The following is a 20897-nucleotide window of genomic DNA, read 5'->3' as shown; positions in this document are numbered from 1 at the left end:
CTCAGATCAGCCCAAAGAAGCCGTACTGATTTGATGGGGTCTCATCACTACTCCAGCAGGAGACGAAAATCAAGATGAAACTGCTTTCCCGACTCCTTAGGGCTGAGTGAGAACCAGCCTCTTCTGACGGCTCTCAGAGGAGAGGACCCCCAGCCTCGTGCACCCTGGAAATGGGCTGAACCACAAAGGTCAGATGGATTCACAGTAATGCAAAGGTATCTGCATTGCAAAGTAAAAAATGCTTTTCTGGGCTACAACACACAGTGACCCACCAAGGAAAAACATGGATGGTGGTTTTGATCTACATACAGTATCATCTGCAGCAGCAACGGGAGCAGGGAGTAGCTTCTGAGGAAAAGAATGACCCAGGACGATGTGGAATCCTGGGCCATTAGGGAAGCTGGGGTCATCACCGCCGGCGGAGCGGGGATGAGCTGCCCACACAGCAAGGCCGCAGTGCTCCCAGGCAGGTGCGGCTCGAGAGAGGCCACCATGGTCCTCCAGCATCACCCGGCCAGTGATTCCCTACGAGCAGGCACCCAGGGCAGCTGCCACCCTCCTCATCTGTGTCCTGGCCGCGTATCCACCCACGTGTGGGAGTCAGGGGTGGGGGGCTCAGCAGTTTGGTGGGGCTTTTTGGGAGGAGAAAGAAGAGAGGACGTTTTAGCCCAATCAGTCCCACAGGTGCTCCTGGTACAAGCTTCCTTCCAGGTCGGTGTCTGTGGGAATAAACGATGGTGTGGCGGGAAATGGAAGCCTGGCCAGACGCCTCCGAGGGGCCCTCCAAGGTGGACCCTCCACCAGCCAGGTGCTGCTCTGTGAGTCAGAGCATCCTGACGGGGTTACCAGGGAGCCTGCGAGGCTCAGGCTGAGAGGAGGGAGTGTGATGGAAGATGGGAGGGGAGAGGGAGAGGGGGGGAAGGGGGAGAGAGGGGAGGGAGGGAGATGTGGGAGGGAGGGAGATGTGGGAGGGAGGGAGATGTGGAAGGGAGGGGGAGGGAGGGAGATGGGGGAGGGAGGAGGAGGGAGGGAGATGGGGGAGGGAGATGGGGGAGGGAGGGGGAGGGAGAGAGAGGGAGGGAGATGGGAAAGGAGGGAGGGAGATGGGGGAGGGAGGAGGAGGGAGGGGGAGGGAGGAGGAGGGAGGGGAAGGGAGGGGGAGGGAGGGAGGGAGATGGTGGGGAGGGCCCGGGACCTCACGGCACTCTCTGTCCTCCGCACCCCACCTGGCTCCGCAGGACAGGACAGCAGAGCTTGCCCTCCTGCCCAAACCTTCCTTTTTCCTCAAGTCCTTCCTGGTCCAACAACATCTTCCCAGAGTATTTCACTGCCCCCCTCCCGCCATCATGCCTGGCACTGAACCCTTACCACCAGCAAGCGTCACAACCTACCGCATCTCAGTTACATCTCCAGCGACCCCCAAACCCCCTTCTGTCCCCAGCCGTCTGGTGCACATCCCTCCCCCAGCTCTCAGGGGACCTTGTCTTCCTTTGCAGGTGTCTGTCAGCCTCCGTAAAGGCTCTGAGCTCTGCTAACTGTGCCCTAGGCTCACGGCTCCTGGGCGGTTTCTGGGGCACCGGAGGGTGAGGACCTGCACCACAGCCCCCGTTCCAGGTCTTGCTTGTTCCAGGAGGACACAGGCCTGCACCCGCCTCCCTCAGGAAGCCTCCGAGGCTTGGCCTCGGCCTGGTGGAGGGCACTCCTTGACCCTCGTCACACACAGACTCCTGCACACCTGCAGCGCCCCGGCTCTGAGATCTGAACGGTTCTCGAGGAAAGGGGATCACACGTACTGGCAAAGGCCATCAGAACAGGAACTCACCGGTAAATGCCCAAGGAGAGGCGTAATGCTGTCGGAAACGTAGAGGATGCTGCCGTCCGTCGTCACGGCGATGATGAAGCCGTCTAATGCCTGCGGGAAAACACAACAGGTGAAGGCTCTTCAGTCGTGCTTTTATGGACGAGAGGGTCACCGAAGCCAAGGACCCCGGGTTAGGATGCCAACTTTATTTCGTAACCCTTCAAATATTTTCACAACTAACCTCACAGCACTTTCCTGTCCGGCACATAAGGCGGTTTCTTACACAGAATTTGTCTAGTCCAGGCAAACTGCTTGTAAAGCACAAAAAGGCTTGGTGAAAAACGGGACCTACTGGTATCATGAAACAGAATTTAGCCACGGAAATTACCTAACTAGGTTTTTTTTTTAATGTCTAATTAGGCTTAATCTTAAAAGTACAAAATGAAAACATCTAGAATGTGTTTCAAATAATCTGAAATAGCAATCCTATGACAGTTATAACAACTGCAATTTCAAACACCAAGGCTTGCATAACTTCAGAATATAATCATCTCAAAACATGGGATCAAAACCTTTGGGCAGGAGCTTCTTTCATAAATCCTTTGAGGATGGCTACCACACTTGTGGCTTTGGGCATTTCTTCGTGTTCCACTTTAACAATCTCCAGAAGGATATCTCCACTACCACAGTTCTTTAGGAACATGAAACATCGAAACAAAGCATAATGATTCATTTCAGCCTGCCAGATAAATCCCTTCAAATTATCTGTGTCTTGTACGGCCTTTAAAGTTCTCCAGGACTTGCCGGAAAAGAAAAGGGTTACCTCCGTCAGCACCATTCAAAAAAGCCTGCATTCCATCCTCACAAGACCAGTTGCTTCCTGCGCCGTGGAACTGAGGCTGGGAGCTATGACCGTCCATGATCACGGACTTATGCTGCTCCTCCGTGGTGGCCATGCACAGAGACGTCATGGTGCCTTCGTGAATAAGGCCTTGGAGACTGGTCACACTCAGAAGCCTGTGAATGTCTCCTTTTGCTTTTTCATCTGATTCTTTTTTTTTTTTGGTGGTACGCGGGCCTCTCACTGCTGTGGCCTCTCCCGTTGCGGAGCACAGGCTCCGGACGCAGAGGCTCAGCAGCTATGGCTCACGGGCCCAGCCGCTCCGCGGCATGTGAGATCCTCCTGGACCGGGGCACAAACCTGTGTCCCCTGCATCGGCAGGCGGACTCTCAACCACTGCTCCACCAGGGAAGCCCTTCATCTGATTCTTTAACCTCAACAGGAGTATAGCTCAGAGCAGCATGTAGCAGAAAGGCAAGCTTCTTCTGAAAGAGATGAGCCACCCTTTGGATCGGGCATACAACATCCTCAAAACAGCTGCTCGGCTAGGACTGTATGTGGTTCTCCCCACCCCTTTCCTCACAGATCCTGTTATTTTTCAGCCCTTGAATATACTTGTCCAATTCAAGCCTGAAAAGCTCAAGTCCTTTTTCAGACCCTCCTAAAAAGCAGACCGTATACTCAAGAGTTATGTCCGGAGTCCGTTGTTGCTGTTTAGGGAAGCGGTTTTTCTTGTGGAAAAGGCAGTAGTGACAACTGACTCTGTAACCTGGAGTTCTCAGCTCCACACATGCAAACACGACCCAGCCCTTCAAAGACCGCTCCCTTAGAAAGACGCCTCGCGATGGAACTGCGCGGCTCTGCCTCCACTTCGGAGGGTAGATTAGTATCCGCCAAGGAGAGGCTGAAATCATCACCAGAGGGAGTTTCTGCATCTGTGCTACTTGGGCTTCCACCATCACTGTCCACGCGCTGCTGTGCCCATCTGCTTCCGCGGTAGCTGCAGACACAGTAGCAGCTGCCGGGCGGTGGCTTGAGTCTCCGCTCCTCGGTGGGGCCGCCCTCCTCGCTGCTCTCTAGCTTCCCCTCACCCCCATCCAGCGATTCCTGCCAGGAGGGGAGCATGGCGGTGGCCTCTGAACGGCCCTGTACCTAAGTAGTTTTAATGATAAGTGTACCTTTGGGCCGAATCAGAAATATCACAATTACCCATTAAAAGATGTCAGTGATATTTTACAGTCCTTGTCCTCCTATCCTCAATATCACTTTGAGTTCACTGGTAAACATTTACTAAAAGATACCAGACCTCACAGAGGTATTAAAAAAAAAGAAAAACTGTGCCTGCTGGTTGGCGTAGACCTCTGCTTACATCCATTGCCATAGAAAGACCTCGTGAAGGAAGTGTTTGTAAAGAACATTCACATGAATCCACCAAAGTGAAAGGTAAGGACCGACGGGGAAGTGCTGTGTAACTCAACCAGATCCATGAGAACAGCTCTCCCTCGGTATCCACGGGGGATTGGTCCCAGGACCCCTGCAGACACCAAAATCCACGCATGCTCAAGTCCCTGAGAGTTGCCCCCATATCGGTGAGCTCTACATTCTCAGATTCAGCCAACCTCGGATGCGGAACCCACGGACACGGAGGGCCCACTGTATTTCAAAATAACTGGAAAATTCATTTGTTTAGAAGTTTTTACTGAGTGCCTGCTCTATGCTAGATGCACTGCTCTGGGTGCTCGAGAGAGAAAAGATATAGGCCATCCATGTTTTCTCAGACTCGCTGTTTTGTTTTCAGATTCCTTATCAGATGCTCATGATGCTCTCATAAGACACATGAGAAAGGTGATTTCTAAAATTCAGACTCTATTTAGCAGAGAATGGGGTCATCCTGGCAACTGGCTCTATGGGCACATGGATGAGACAGAGGAGATTAAAAACAAAGTCCACCTCCCCAAAAACAAATTTTTGAGGACGTAATAAGCTCAGGCAGACCATCCCTGTAAACTATCACTGTTGCCTCACTGACTGTATTGTTAAAATAGCATCTTCTGCAAACATGGAAGTTTTTCCACTTTGGGAGAAAAACCCCCAAACTGAAATATGTGCTTAGAAAGTTCTGGAAACATTTTGTATGCACTCAGCTATATCCTCCTAGGGTGTTACTGAGCATCTGCACAGCCAAAGGGCACGGATTCCTTCAGGGTAGGAGGGTGTGGCCGAGTGCACAGCAGTAGTAAGCAGAAATAGTCCAGTAAGTGTGCAGAGAAGGGCACCCACCATCACCACGCACCAAAGTGGGAAAGAGTTCTTTTCACCAGGAAAATTAACATGTGGGTCATTTACTGTTTAACACTTACATACTGCAGGATTTAAGACTGAAAAATATATTAAAGTACATTTCTTAAGTGGACCTCATCCTCTTGGAATTTATCTGTGGTTTTCAACTGGGAGCAACTTTGCCCCCCTGGGGATATCTGGCAATGTCTGGAGACATTTTTGGTTGTCAGTTCTGGGGTGGGTGCTCCTGGCATCTAGCGGGTAGAGGCCAAGGATGCTTTGAAACATCCCACCTACAACACACAGGATGTCACTACAACAAAGAATTGTCAGGTCCGAAATGCCAATAGTACTGAGCTGGAGAGATTCTGGATCAGATTTATGGCCCATGGTGAACACCGAGGTACATCCTAGTGAACTTTATTTCTTTTTCCCTTAAGTATTTTTCTAAATTAAAAAAAAAATCATATTAGCAGTGCTCCTGGAAGTGAATTTTTTTGAACAGGTGGAGGCACTGTTGATGACGTCAGCTGGACCATTTTAGAAAAAGTAGATTAGAATATCAGGAAAAGCAGGAGCAACATACATTCTCTTCTTGCACAGGGAGCCCATGCCCTCTTGAATTTGTAAAGCAACTGGGTGTGAAAAAGCTGAAGGTATTTATAGATGGAAGATAACGCTCATCAGCCCATTGGCGTTTTCCATCAAATGCACGAGAATTACATCGAGTCACTGCTTTCAGAATGCTCGCGATGGTTGTACAAGTCCCATCAGCAGCATTTGAGAGGGACTCAATAGAACGTGATTGAAAAGCGGTGTGCCCCTCTTATTGCAATGGGGATTTTGGCAGGAGCTTCAGGGATGCCAGAGATGCCATAAGGGCCCGAGTTTCATACCTGCCACACACCAGAAGGAAATGAAACCACCCCTTTCTGCCAATTCCTGGCTCTGATAGAATGTTTTTTGTCTTCTCTGGGACAACATCTGGGCTAAGACAAAAGATGGCTGTAGCTTTCCTGAACAGAATTCAGAAATACCACACACTCCCTAATTGCCGGTCAATAAGAGCTTTCCCTTTTTTGAGTTTACTTGTTCCAATGCTTACAGCCGCCATCTTGGCCAGTTTACACTCAACCGGCTTGGCTGGCCTGCGACCAAGTCATTTTGTTCTTTCAAATTCCATAACTGTATGAGTTCTCAAGGGGTCTGGTCTGGGGCTTTTTTGGGAGAAGAGGGAAGGAGGCGGGATTCATACCCAGACAGCACAAGCCGTGCAGTTCCCTGGGGCCCGACGGGGTCTGTCCTGGGTCTCATCTTCATGTAAAAAGGAGCCTCCTGGGGGCTTCCCTGGTGGCGCAGCGGTTGAGAGTCCGCCTGCCGATGCAGGGGACACGGGTTCGGGCCCTGGTCTGGGAAGATCCCACACGCCGCGGAGCGGCTGGGCCCGTGAGCCATGGCCGCTGAGTCTGCGCGTCCGGAGCCTGTGCTCCGCAACGGGAGAGGCCACAGCAGTGAGAGGCCCGCGTACCGCCAAAAAAAAAAGGGACCTCCTGGTTATGAAGACATGGCATCTGATTCCTCATGCTCCCTGAAATGGCTCTGAACAAAGGAGGGGGATATGCAGCTGGAGTGGGACACACACTATGGAGAAGTTGCATCCTGGAAAATGAGAGCATCGTCCTGTGGGAACCATCATGGGGAAGGTACAGGAGGCTCCAGTCACCCATCTTGTCTACTGAGGGGCAAGAGGGTAGAAGAGGAGCCTAAAACAGTCAGAGATAAGTCAAAAGTTCTAGTCGGTGGGTTTCCCATATGCCTCAAAGATGCAATTCACCCAGAAGGTCCACTTGTTGTATAGGCTTAATTTTGGGTCCAATTCACTCATCTAGCATGATTTCCTTTAGACTGGCTTTAGGGAGTCTACACTGGGAGCAGAGGAAAGTGCATAAAGCATATCCATACAAATCTAAAATCTTCTTTTTCTAGAAATTTCAGTCTCCTAAGTCTCAGTTCAGCCCAAATTTTTGTCTTTAAAATAAAGACTGTTATAAGAGGCAAAGAAGGACACTACATAATGGTCAAGGAATCAATCCAAGAAGATACAACAATTGTAAACATATATGCACCCAACATAGGAGCGCCTCAATACATAAGGCAAATGTTAACAGACAGAAAAGGAGAAACTGACAGTAACACAGTAATAGTGGAGGACTTTAACACCTCACTTACATCAACAGATCATCCATACAGAAAATCAATAAGGAAACACAGGCCTTAAATGACATATTAGACCAGATGGACCTAATTGATATTTATAGAGTATTCCATCTGAAAGCAGTAGAATACACATTCTTTTCAAGTGCACATGGAACATTCTCCAGGTTAGATTACATGCTGGACCACAAAGCAAGCCTCAGTAAATTCAAGGAAACTGAAATCACATCAAGCATCTTTTCTGACCATAACGTTATGAGATCAGAAATCAGCTACAAGGAAAAAAAAAACTGCAAAAAACACAAACACGTGTGTTGGAGGCTAAACAATATGCTACTAAACAACAAATGGGTCACTGGAAAAATCAACGAGGAAATCAAAAAATACCTAAAGACAAATGAAAATGAAAACACGATAATCTAAAACCTACTGGATGCAGCAAAAGCAGTTCTAAGAGGGAAATTTACAGCGATGCAAGCTTACCTCAGGAAACAAAAAAAATCTCAAATAAACAACCTAACCTTACACCTAAAGCAACTAGAGAAAGAACAAACAAAACCCAAAGTTAGCAGAAGGAAAGAAATCATAAAGATCAGAGCAGAAATAAATGAAATAGAGACTAAGAAAATAATAGAAAAGATAAATGAAACTAAAAGCTGGTATTTTGAAAAGATAAACAAAATTGATAAGCCTTTAGCCAGACTCAGCAAGTAAAAAAGGGAGAGGGCCCAAATCAGTAAAATTAGAAATGAAAAAGGAGAAGTTACAACCAACACTACAGAAATACAAATGACCATAAGAGACTACTACAAGCAACTACTATACATTGTTAACCTTATAAAAGTCCTGTTCCCTCAAATACTTTTGATACCCTGAAACTCCTTGGGGGGGGAAAAAGTTGTGCTACAGACTTTTTAAGAGGGTTATATGCTAGAGGGTTATGTGTTTTAATTACTTTTCCCTAAGAATTAAAAGATAAAATGATTTCTGTGAAGTAGCATAATGATGCATTAATTCAACATGATATTTCACAAGCTCCTCTAAATTTAACATACTTAAAATGCATTGCTTCTGGAGAAAGTTCTGTATTTTCTTTAAATATAGTTCACATGCAGATTTAAGTATCTTTCATTTCATGCAAATGTACATTAATGCTTTTATATTTCATAATATTTGGACATCTTCATTCTGGCATTTTCTTACTCCAGTAACTTTCTGTTTTCTGCACAGTTAATCTATGTAAATTAACGTTTACATCAGTCTTATATAGGCACATAAAATGAGATCTAGACAGACAGATCCCACAGAGCCATTCTCTAAAACCCTGCCAGGAACCACAGACACAGCCAGTGTCTAACTTCCTCTGGCTGAACCCATCCATCCCAGGTTTCTTCTTCTAATTCAAGGGCCCAGACATGCCATGTCTGGGGCTTTCTCTCTGTCCACCATTGTATCCGAACACTCCCAGTCTTATCTCCAGTTCAGAAGTCAGCACCATCTGGATGTTTTTGCAGTGACTTATCCTCATCTGTATTGAGAAGTTTCACCCATAGAGAAACATGATGTTGAAAAAGGCCAGCCACTCAGATCAGTCAGATTTCCTCAAATCCAGCCCAGCAGATGGGCGTGGGCCCTTAACTTTCCGGAGGAAGAAATGTGAGCATCCTTCTTGGCACAGAGAGACCACGTGCTGGGTGGGGAGACATAGTCACGTATGGCTGATATCCACACGTCATGTTGATGGAATAGGAGATCAAGTTAAAAGCATTATTTTTAAAAGAAGACTTTTGCTTTCAAAATGTGTCCTACTAAGGGAAAAATATATAATTGCTGCATCATATTCTACATAAATACAGGGCAGAGACGTAATCCCCTCACTCTCCCTACCTCCAACTCTGTTCCTGTCTGGCTCCCCCACTAGGTATCCTCTGGTTGGGAGATGTGAGTGGGCTGGCAGTCACCATGGCAACGGTACACACTTGCATTGAGTTTGGGGATTCTCGCTTCTACTGCCCAACTCGGTAGCCAAAACATAAGCAAGAGCAGGCAGATTTTTCAAGAGTCTATCTGTTCCCAGCCCTCTTTGCAGGGTCAAGAACAGTTGTTTACTTTGGGCACAGGGTCTTATCTGGAGCAAGCAGCTACATTTTAATTTGCAACCCGTTAAGCTAATTGGAAAGTGCATTTCACCTCCAACATCAGCTGGGTGAATTCTTCGTTACTGAGGAATGAAGGCTTCCAGTCCTGCTGAATGTCACAGATTTCCGTTTGCGCTGAGACTTCTAAAAAAAAGCATAAACAAGTTTTTAGATGGGAAGGCACCTAGAAATTGGAATTAACAGATGAAGCACACATTATTTCTATGTGATTTTGTGTAAACGTGTAGTTTAATGAAAGAAGCTGATATAAGGACATAGGTTACTCTGGTTTCTAAGGACTGGGTGCTTTGGATACAATGGGCTTAAAAACACCTCTTGACGTTTTCACACCCCTTTAATGAGGCTTCTGTGAGGAGAGAACCTCACCCTCTGCACTGGGTGTAGTGCCTACAATTAGCAGGTGGCACCATGCCCTTGAATTTCTACATGACAAAGCCCATCAGCAGTTGGAGTTAGGTGGCTGCCACCTCTCAAGGCAACAGGAACAAGGACAGGGATGGAGGGTCACACCCTTAAGCTGCTTCTTCATGGTTAAGGTGAAACGAAATGCTTTAGCGAGCTGGTATTTTCAAAATTCCAGAAACATCTTAGGTGTGTAGTATCTAACCCACTGTGTCTGTGCAGATTGTAATGTATTTTTCAGCATTTCCAGTTCCTGAAGTATAATGTGCTATACAAATCCATGTTACTTAGTTGCTTTTAAGGCCAGAATTTACTCTTTCCAAAACTTTTTTGGGTTAATCTGTACTTTGCCCGTTTCAAGTAACTACCTTGTTTGGAAGACATTTTTCATATTTTGTAAACTTAATAGTCATTGGTCTACACAGGACTCCTTAAACACTCTAGTTCTCCTGCCCTTTTGTCTTTTCTTTTCTTTATCATAGTTGATTGAAATTGGTTTTTACTATTCATGACTCAGAATAATTTCCTTCTGCTTCACAACTCAGTAACTTCATGTAAATTCTTAGGATTTTTGTCAAGTTTGGGAAAACACCAATCAAGTTTCTTTCCTATAAAAACTGTAAGATTTCAGGGCATTTCACTTTTTTTTTGGTTTACTGACTAATCTTCAAAGCTCTTTTTTTTAATTTTTATTTTTATACAATTTTTAAAGGTTACTTTCCATTTACAGTTATTATAAAATATTGGCTCCTTGCCCTGTGTTATACAATACATCCTGGAGCCTATCGTACACCCAATGGTTTGTGCCTCTCAATCCCCCAGCCCTGTATTGTCTACCCCCTCCCACTGCCACTGGTAACCACTAGTTTGTTCTCTATATCTGTGACTCTGCTTCTTTTTTGTTATATTCACTAGTTTGTTGTATTTTTTAGATTCTACACATAAGTGATAGCACACAGTATTTATCTTTCTCTGTCTGACTTATCTCGCTTAGCATAATGCCCTCCAAGTCCATCCATATTGCTGCAGATGACATTATTTCATTCTTTTTTATGGTTGAGTAATATTCCACTGTATATATGTACCACATCTTCTTTATCCATTCATCTCTCGTTGAACACTTAGGTTGTTTCCACGTCTGGCTTCTGCCTTTTTGAAAGAGGGTGCTTTGTTAATAAAATATCTCTGATAAGATTATTATAGGGAGCTCAAAAGCTATACTGAATATATTTGTTTTTCCTTCAGTTTATCCTTCATCTTTAACCAATGTTTTGCCCCACTTTATGTAGTAAGAGGTTTCTTTAGGGGTTATTTTCTTGTTGCTAAGAAAAACCCACGTAGCTCTGATTTATCTCTTTACCTCAGAGAGAATCATATTCTGTTCAACAACTTCCTAGAAACTGCAAATTGTTCAGGCAGATAATCTATAAACGTAAACGAGGAGAGACGCTTAAAGGCCTTCTCCTTTGACACTGTGCTGTTGGTAGTTTCTCCGCAGGGAGTTTGGCGAGTTCATCCTGCCATCTGAGTGAACGGATGTGAATGAACTCAGTGGTCACTCCTGAATGAAGATGCTGTGAAGGGTGAGTTACACGGGTGACTCCGTAAACCTTCCCGAGTTCCGTCACCCCGCATTCGCTGCGGGGAAGAGATCTCCCTTCTTGATTTCTGAAAGGATATTCGCTGCTCTTGCACACAACTGAAGTTTTGTCTTTCATGATTTGAAAGGAGCACAAAAGAGCCACTAACAGCTGTCGGTCACTGAACACAGGAAGAAACCCAGGAAAGGAAACCGTGGTGAACAGGTAGTCAGCCAACAGCACTGAAGGGCCACCAGCGGGGACCAGTATGGGGACCCCTCTCAGCTGATGCCACTGTGGCCACAGGCTGTGCCCAGTGAAAGGCATCCTGGGAAGCAGAGGCCGGGTGCTACACACACATCTGGGCCAGTTATCGTTCTGGGGTCCCAGCTGAGCCAAAGAGGAGAGGGTGAAACTCTCCGTTCCTCAGATCAATGACTGCGACCCTTTTACCACTTAGAAAAGAGATGGAGTTGTGGCTATGCTTATCAACTAACCCATAAATACCCTCCCCCTTTTCCCAACACATACGCTCATCTGTAAAATTCCTCTGACCATTAGGATCAAACTGTAGATTAATCATTTGCCTAGGAGAAGAGTCTTTCTGGCAGCCCAAATCTGATATAGACAAGGACAATCCAACTTAATGGTAAAGGAAATGAAAGACCCATTTCTTTCAGATCATTCAGTATGACTAGATACTTTCTAAAACAACAGCATAATAATACTGAAAGCTGCCATTTCATTCACTTTGATTTTCAATAATCTGATTAGAGCCCTTGCAAGTTAAGGCTCCATCCGTAGCATGTTAAAAAATATACAGATAAAATGTCTCCAAGCAAGTTAAACTGGGAAATCGAATTCAGTGTTATAATCACATCTCTACTGGCATTTTACGGGAACAATATTACAAGCTATAGGTGACAGGGCAGGATTAGCAAAGCAATATCGTAAGAGTGGTTTCTAAACAGCAAGGGGAGCACAACCATCTGGGAGCAAATTTGCAGGGAAACATTGCCATCAGAAGCTGAACCCCCAAAGTCCACCATAGTTTAAGTTGTACTTGTGCCCTAGAACGCTCACCTCCCAATAGCTCATGCTATGCATGAACAAGCAGGTACGACTTTGGGTTATATATGGTCAAGGAAGAGTCTGGAAAATGGGGCAGAAAACAGGCTGGATGGGGTAACTGTCACCCTGTCCAACAGGGACACTTCTCCTTGTTCTGCTGCCATCTCCACCCCACCCCCGCTCACCAAGGCAGACGTATGGAAGGGGCAAGGATGAGGACTAGCATTTGATGTTGGGAGAAAATGACACTGAATCAGCTGAGACTCGCACAGGAAGAGGACAGCACACAGGTCAGCCTGGTCCTGTAGAAGTAACATCTTGACAGGTGTGGATAAGGCTGCCCGATATGCCTTGCTATTTACATAGTTTAGGGATTTCTCTCCTGTGATAGATACTGGTGACACAACATTTCCCTACAGAGAAACACGGTCAGATTCTCATTTTGATTTGGATTACTTCAAAGAGAAAAAGTATGCATTCCAGGATCAAGGTGTATCTCCCAAGCTGAGAAAATAGTGATGCTTGATGGATTATTGAGAAAAGAGCTAAATAATTATAATGACTACCTGCACCTAATCGTCATGCCTGATGTATCACGTGGTCTACCTTCAGCGTGAAGGCAGAAAGCACACCTAAATCCACAGTTCTTAACCCTGGCTGCATGCTGGGATCACCTGGGCAGCTTTAAAACTACTGATGCTTAGGCCTGACCCAGGGGTGAGCTGGTAAAAGGCTCTCCACACCCGCAACAGTAGTGTTTGCCTGTTTTTATGGTGTAAATACTCAGACCCTGGCTTATTTCTAGCTGCCAACTTGATGTCAACTGGCTTGTACAACTCTTGAAAATTTAACAATCACCTTTTGCAAGCTGGTTCGAGCCGGCTCCGGCTCATAACCCGGGTTCCACCCCTAGAAATTCTGAGGTGTTGGCCTGTGAGGTGTGACCCAGTTCTATGTATTTTAAAAAGCTCCTCAGGTGATTCTAAGGAGCCACCAAGGGTGAGAGCCAGTAGTCTAAATGGCCACACTAATAAACAGCTACAGTGTAGCTATGGTGTCTCTATCTATAAGAGTCCCATAAATCACGTCTTGTGGAGAAGCAGTACGGTGTAATGTTAAAAACTTGGGCTCTGGAGACAGAATGCCTGGTTTAGATTCTGTACCTTCCTGGCTGTCTGATAACAGTGGTCTAACATCTCTGTGCCTCGGTTGCCTCATCTGTGACAAGGTACCAACCCAAAGGGCCACTGTAAGGCTCAGATGAGTTACACTCCAGTGAGTTACTCTATGGAGCCCTTAGAACAATGCCTGCCTGGCTCAAGGTGAGCCCCGAATTAGTGCTAACCATGCTATCCTCCACTCCATTGCAGATGCTTGTGGAGTTCATGTCCATTTGGATTATAAGTTAAGTTATTGTTTGTTTTTGTTTTTTGCTTTAATCTAAATTTTGGTCCAACCATTATGTTTCTCAATAAAATCTGTCTTGGATTTTCTATTTTCTTTTGAATGTGGAATAAGGATGAGGGAGATCTGGGGTTGATCCTGGTTGCATTTCAGGGGCTGTGTGGAGCAGGCCTTAGTCTTAAGAAAAAGGTGAGATGGACACAGGCACTCCTGCTGGTAGGAGGCTGCATTTCTGCTGACTGATCCTTTCCAGGTCCCAGATTTGACAATTCTGTAATTCCACAGTGGACAGAGCCCAGCATAAATGTCACACTGATGAACTTGATCTCAGCTGTCCTATTTCTCAGTGGCACTGACCTAGTTTGAGTAATTTGCACACAATATCTTGGTAATCAAACCAACCTGCTCTTTCATTTAGCTAAATCATCATTTAGCAAATATAACCATTCTGCTTAAATTATTGGGGGCAATCAAATATTGCTGCAATACTTTATTGTTCTTGTTCCTGGCTTGACTGTTCTTCCCTGACTTTTAACAAAAGCAATTAACATATTCTTTACTCTCCCCTGGGCAGCTTTGGGGTAAAAAAGGAGATATATCATTACTGTCACATTTGTAATAGGTATATACAATTATTACAGAAATAATAAAAGAATAACAAGTATAATGAAACTTTCTAGTGTCCCAGCTGTGCCCTCTGCCATGAAATCATCTTGTCTAGGAAAATGTTCAGTGAAGGAGAAGCATCACGGTAAGCACAGAAGAACTGTAATTATCTCCTCAGTAATCTGACATTTCTGACTTTAATATGTTTGGTGTCATGGCTAAGGAAAAAAAAAAAGAATTCTGTTCTTGCTTGTTAGTAGCTCCTGAACCCTCCCCTAACTCTTCTTCAATTTTTTTGTACCATCCACAGGGGAGCAGTAGTGCAGGGTGGGCCATGCTAAGAGGTAAAAGGGTTGGAAGGAGAGTAAAATGGAGACAGGATGATTTGAGACAGACATAAGTTCAAGGATGGATTCAAGTAATAAATTCATATAATGGAATACTAGGTACCAATGAAAATGAATTAGCCATTGCACTGGAAGAACACAGATTAGTCACACAAACATCATGTTCATAATGTAGGATTTCATCTGAGTAAGGGCCCAACAGATGAAACCAATCTCTAGTATTAGAAGTCAGCCAGAGAATACCTTTGGGGAAAGCAGAGGTAAATAGGAAGGGGCAACTATTGGGGAAGCTTCTATTTCTTGACCTGGGTGTTGGTTTCCTGGCTGTATTCACTCTGTCATAACTAATTCAACTGTACAGTTACGATCTGTGTATTTTCTGTATGAGTGTTATACCTTTATAAAGTATTGAAAAGTTAAAAAAAAAAAGAGTGGAGTGCTGGAATAACTAGATAGTCACATGTAAAAGGATGAATTTTGACTCCCTACCTTACTCCATATACAAAAAATTAACTCAAAGTGGATCAAATATCTAAGTGTTTAACCTATGGCTTATATCTAACTGCTTAAATTATAGCTTAAACTTATAAAACTATTAGAGGAAAATATAGATTTAAATCTTCATGACCTTCATCGACAATAGTTTCTTAGATATGATACCTAAAGCACAAGAAACCACCACCAACAACAAAAAGATAAATTGGATATCGTCAAACTTAAAACTTTCTTATGTCAAAGGACATCATTAAGAAAGTGAAAAGATAACCCACAGAATGAGGAATGTATTTGCAAATTATATATCTGATAAAGGTCTAGTATCCAGAAATCTTACAACTCAACAGCAAAAACATAAATAATCCAATTAAAAATGGGCAAAGGATTTGAATAGACAGTCTCTAAAGAAGACATACAAATTTGCCATGTGCCAATAAGCCCATGAAAAGCTCAACATCATTAGATATTAGGGAAATGGAAATCAAAACCACAATGAAATATCACTTCTAGGAATGTAAAAATGGTACCGCTGCTATGGAAAACAGTCTGGCAGTTTCTCAAAAATTTAAACACCAAGTTACCATTTGACCAAGCAATTCCACTCCTAGGTATACCCAAGAGAACTGAAAATATATATCCACTCAAAAACTTGTATAGGAATGTTCACAGCAGCATTATTTAACAGCCAAAAAAGTGAAAATAGCCCAAATATCTGTCAACTGATAAACAGATAAGTGAAGTGGTATATCCTCACAATAGAATATTATTTGGCCATAAAAAGAAACGAAATACAGATACTTGCTAAAATAAGGATGCTAAGTGAAAGAAGCCAGAAACAAAAGACCACATATTGTATGATTCCATTTGTATGCAATGCCCAGAACGGGCAAATCTATAGAGACAGAAACGGGAAGTAACTGCTAGTGGGGTCCAGGGTTTCTTTGGGGGATGATAAAATTAGATAGTGTCTACGGTTGCACAACCTGTGAGTATATTAAAAGCCAGAGAACTATAAACTTTAAAGTAGTGAATTTTATGCTATGTGAGTTACATCTCAATTAAAAAATGGATTTGATATTAAGTCAATTAATTATTTTTGATTATTTTTTTCCATGGTATTTTTTTTCCTTCTTCCTAAACTCTTTAGTAGAAGGCCAAAGAGTTTAGGGGCAGAGGCAGCAATGGATGGAGACAGCAGTACCGTCTGATCCACTGGAAAATGAATACCTGGGCATGGCAGGGCTATACGAAAAGGCTTGCTCCAGACATTTTTTTTTTTTTTTTTTTTTTTTTTTTTTTTTTGCGGTATGTGGGCCTCTCACCGTTGTGGCCTCTCCCGCTGCGGAGCACAGGCTCCGGACGCACAGGCCCAGCGGCCACGGCTCACAGGCCCAGCCGCTCCGCGGCACGTGGGATCCTCCCAGACCGGGGCACGAACCCGCCTCCCCTGCATCGGCAGGCGGACTCTCAACCACTGCGCCACCAGGGAAGCCCTGCTCCAGACATTTTTAATCAAGATGTCCCATTGTTACTGCCGCTCTGCTTGGGTTGGGTGCGACCTGTGAGTCTGCTCTGGATTCCCTCCTCTGGCTGAGAAAGCAACTGGGGAGGTGAGTGTCCTGTCCCAAACCTGCTGGAGACAGGGTTTTTCTAGAGGGTGGAGTGCCTTGGAAAGAGGAAACCTATGACAGAGGAGATCGGGTTTGCTGGGGAGAGAGAACCAAGCAGGAAGACCAACTTGATGAAGTTATTGCCAAATGGAAATGGCAGGAACGGAGTAAAAACGGAGAGAAGCGTAACCATTACCATTGTGCTTCTGCAGGAATCCGATGACCTTCTCCAGCACGGTGGTCTTGTCCATCTTCCGCGTGTTGCCAGGCAGCATGGAGCTGAGCTCTTTGATGAGAACATTGAACTGGTCCCGACGCTTCTTCTCAGACTTGTTTCGAGAAGCTCTGTCAATGCAAAATGCACAGGTTACTGGAACATTCCACTTCTGGAAGCCTTCCTTACAGGACGGAGGCACTTTCGGTCAGAGTGTGTTCTGCTGAGATCATCTAATCAAAACTTTTCAAGTAAAGAAACGTGTGCCATATTTCCGAGCTGAGTAACAGGGACAGAAAAAATGTTACGCTAGGCTCCTGGCCACAAAGAGACACGGTATCAGTGAGTCCTGACTCAGATGCAAAATCTTACAGATCGGCTCTGGAGCCAGATGCTCTGACTCCAGAGAACAAACGACATGCTGATTATCAAGATAAACAGCCCCGAGGGGTTTGCTCTGACAGTCTGTCCTCAGGCCCAAACCAGGTCCCCTCCAACCCAGAGCGCCTAGCCCAATGCCAAGTCACGAGGGATAGCCAGGCATCCTGAGTGTCCAGTAGAGAGCCAGTGCCACCCAGGGCACACATCCTGCCCACTGCCCCAGAGCTCATCATCCTGTTGGGGAGTCCAGGCACACCCCACACAAAACCATCTACAAGCCACGCATGGTCCAGAGGCAATGTGACAGGGACTGCACGTGACTGTCAAGCTACTAAATGTCACTGAACCCTTTTAAAAATGACATGGGGGAAACTTCAATGCATGTTACTAAGTGAAAGAGCTAATCTGCAAAGACTCCACACTCGAGAACTCCAACTCTAGGACGTTCTGGAAAAGACAAAACTATGGCGACAGTAAAAAGATCAGCGGCTGCCAGGGGTTGAGGTGGTGGGGGAATGAACAGGTGGACACAGAGGATTTTTAGGGCTGTGAAACTATTCTATATGATACTATAATGGCAGATGTGTGTCATATATTTGGCCAAACCCAGAGAATGTACAACGCCAAGAGTGAACCCTAAAGTAGACTATGGTCTTTGGGGGACAATGATGTGTCAATGTAGCTTCATCAGTTGCAGCAAATGGACCAGGCTTGTTGGTGGGGTGTCTGTAATCGGGGAGGCTGTGCATATATAGCGACAGAGAGCATATGGAAAATCTCTGTACCTTCTACTCAATTTTGCTGGGAACTTAAAACTGCTCTAAAAATAGAGGGTTTTTTTTAAATGACATACTACACTGCACGCCTACAGAAGAGATCAAAGTGGAGCTGCTCAGTTTGAGGGGAGGGGATCTGCTCTGAGCCACTGAGGCACTGAGGAAGCCTAGGATCCCAGGAACTCGCATAGGAAATCGCGGCTGCAGGGGCTGCTCTACTAGACAAGGGACCACCCCGCCCCCCATAGCCTGAAGAAGTCTGAGAAGCTGTGGCACCCCAGAGGCCTTGATCCTTAGACACACCACAGGGCAGGCGTTCCTCCACAGCCAGCTTACTCAAAGCTGATCCAGGGCCGGGAAAGCTGACCCACCCCTCCCAAATTCACCCCAGATGGATTCGTTCCAGAAAGGCAGCTCACCGAGAGAGAACAAGGGCCACAGCTGCAGGGTCCACTGAACTTACTGGTCCAGGCCCCCTGGGGCCCGGGGTCAAGGTGCCTGGAGCAGCAAATCACCCACCAGGAGGCCACTGGCCAATGCGTGGTCAGGACAGGATGCTGGTGGCTTGTGACAACTCAGCAGGTTCCCCTCAGAGGGATTCACCTCCCCTAGGGAAGGTACCAATATCCACAGGTGTCAGTATCACCGTAGATTCAGCTTCCCCAAACAGCCCTCAGAAACAGAGGCACACACCCCAAACACCCTTGCCCTCGATGCTGTGATGGCCACAACCATTCCGCTTGTCACTGCCTAACTGCACACGACCTGTCTTGGTTTCAACCCACCCATTTACAAGTCATCTTTTGCTGATTTCGTCTCAGTTTGGGGGGTTTCCTGATAACATTCGAGGTAATTCTTCAAAGCTCACCTAAAGCGTGTGGTAGCTACCCTTACCTAAGGGTCTCTTCCTTTTCCTGACTTTTCCCTCCTTCCTCTCTCTCCTTGGATTTTTGGGAGGACCTGAAGTCCTCAAGGCATTTCTACAAAGGCCTCATTCCTAGGCCAGTCACTATCCTCAAGTACACTCTCTCCCAGTCTCTCCCACAGTCTGACTGCAGGTGTAGCAGTGAGATGCCGAGGTGCCTTTGTGCTAGTCCAAGGTAAAAGCACACATGGGAGAGAAGAAAGGAACCTTTTAACTTTCTGAGTGACTGTCTATGCATTATAAATAATTTTTTGGCCTAGATTTGAAGAGTGACATGCAACCTCCTTAGTCAAAAAAAGCTCTGTTCCTGTCCTAGTTTGCCCATTATAAATTATTGGTGAGGAGATAACACCCAGCTCATTATGACTCTGTTCTCTTCTTCAGTGGGTATAATGACAAGGAACACAGCCTGGCAGAGACAATGATGAAGGCTTATATCATTAGTGACAGGAACACAAGCTTGCTTCTGTCAGCCTCTGCCTAGGACACATGATGGTGCCCACTGGAAATTGGTCAGTGTCAGCTGAATCCACAGCTCTGAGCCAAGAAGGAAGAAAAAGGCCTTAAATGACCTTATTTCTGATAAGGAGGTCTGCTCGGCAGGCCCCGAGACCACCATGCCTAAGGCACTGGGAAAACAGGTTGAAAGACACTTAAACAATCAGCCTTTGGCTTTGTTTTTTCCTTTAAGGCATTATTTATGTTCAGTGAAACTCATCCATTTTATGTGTGTAGTTTGATGAATCTTGGTAACTGTGGAACCACCACCAAAATTGAACTGTAAAATAGCTCCTCCATCCTAAACGGTTTTCTCCTGCATCTTTGCTGTTGATCTCCCCTGGACCACAGCCCTGGGAAACCACTGGTCTGTTGTCACTGTAGTTTTGTCTTTTCGAGGATTTCATATAAATGGAATCAGCACAGAATCTTTCTTTTTTTTTTTTTTTGCGGTATGCGGGCCTCTCACCGCTATGGCCTCTCCCGTTGCACAGGCTCCGGACGCACAGGCTCAGCGGCCATGGCTCACGGGCCCAGCCGCTCCGTGGCATGTGGGAGCCTCCTGGACCGGGGCACAAACCCATGTCCCCCGCATTGGCAGGTGGACCCCCAACCACTGCGCCACCAGGGAAGCCCAGCACAGAATCTTTGACTTTTATTTAGCATAAAGTTTCGGCGATTCATCCATGCTGTTGCATATATTAATACTTCATTCCTTTTGACTGCTGACTAGTATTCAATTGGGTTGTTTCTACTTTGGGGGTATTAAGAATAATGCTGCTCTTATTATACAACATGGGGAATACAGCCAATATTGTGGAATAATTGTAAATGGAAAGTAACCTTTAAATTTTGTATAAAAAATTAAAAAAAAAGAATAATGCTGCTCTGAGTATTAATTTCCTTGTCTTTGTGTAGACAGAGGGGTAAATACAAAGGTATGAAACTGCTGGGTCATATCATAAGAGTATGTTTAACATTGTAGGATAGTACCATACAGTTATACAAAATGGCTGTCCTGTTTCTGCATTTCCACCTGCAACGTATGAGTGTTCCTGTTGTTCCACATCCTTGCAAACACTTGGCATTGTCAGTCTTTCTTCACTTTAGCCACTGTAGCATTATCTCATTGTGGTTTTAATTGGCATTTTTCTCATGATGAGTGATGTCAGCATCTTTTCACATGCTTAACCCTCTTTCGTATATCTTCCTTTGTAAAGTGTCTGTTCAAATCTTCTGCCCATTTTTCAACTGGGTTGTTTGTCTTCTTTTTATTGAGTTTAAGGAGAGAAA

At 45.3% G+C, this 20897-nt stretch overlaps 1 protein-coding gene and 1 pseudogene across 6 annotated transcripts in view; both read right to left on the bottom strand.

Moving 5' to 3' along the window:
* Positions 1-20897, bottom strand: part of NPAS2 (neuronal PAS domain protein 2) — a 194044-nt gene that overhangs the window by 56924 nt on the left and 116223 nt on the right. For 4 of the 5 annotated variants that reach the window (XM_082641953.1, XM_082641951.1, XM_082641949.1 and 1 more), the window contains exons 3-5: positions 17007-17155; positions 9327-9418; positions 1823-1912 (exon numbers count right to left, since the gene is read on the bottom strand). In XM_082641953.1, the coding sequence (XP_082498079.1) occupies positions 1823-1912; positions 9327-9418; positions 17007-17155 (331 nt within the window). The remainder of the gene's footprint in view (positions 1-1822; positions 1913-9326; positions 9419-17006; positions 17156-20897) is intronic. The other variant, XM_082641952.1, reaches the window with a different exon arrangement.
* LOC309815752 (protein Njmu-R1-like) lies at positions 2295-3960 on the bottom strand (annotated as a pseudogene). Its single transcript has 2 exons — positions 3040-3960; positions 2295-2846 (listed from the first exon to the last, which is right to left on the bottom strand). The product of its transcript is annotated as a protein Njmu-R1-like (transcript).

This window comes from Mesoplodon mirus, assembly GCF_964341445.2.
Source record: "Mesoplodon mirus genome assembly, chromosome: 14".
Taxonomy (NCBI): domain Eukaryota; kingdom Metazoa; phylum Chordata; class Mammalia; order Artiodactyla; family Ziphiidae; genus Mesoplodon; species Mesoplodon mirus.
This window is presented reverse-complemented; position numbering and strand designations above follow the sequence as displayed.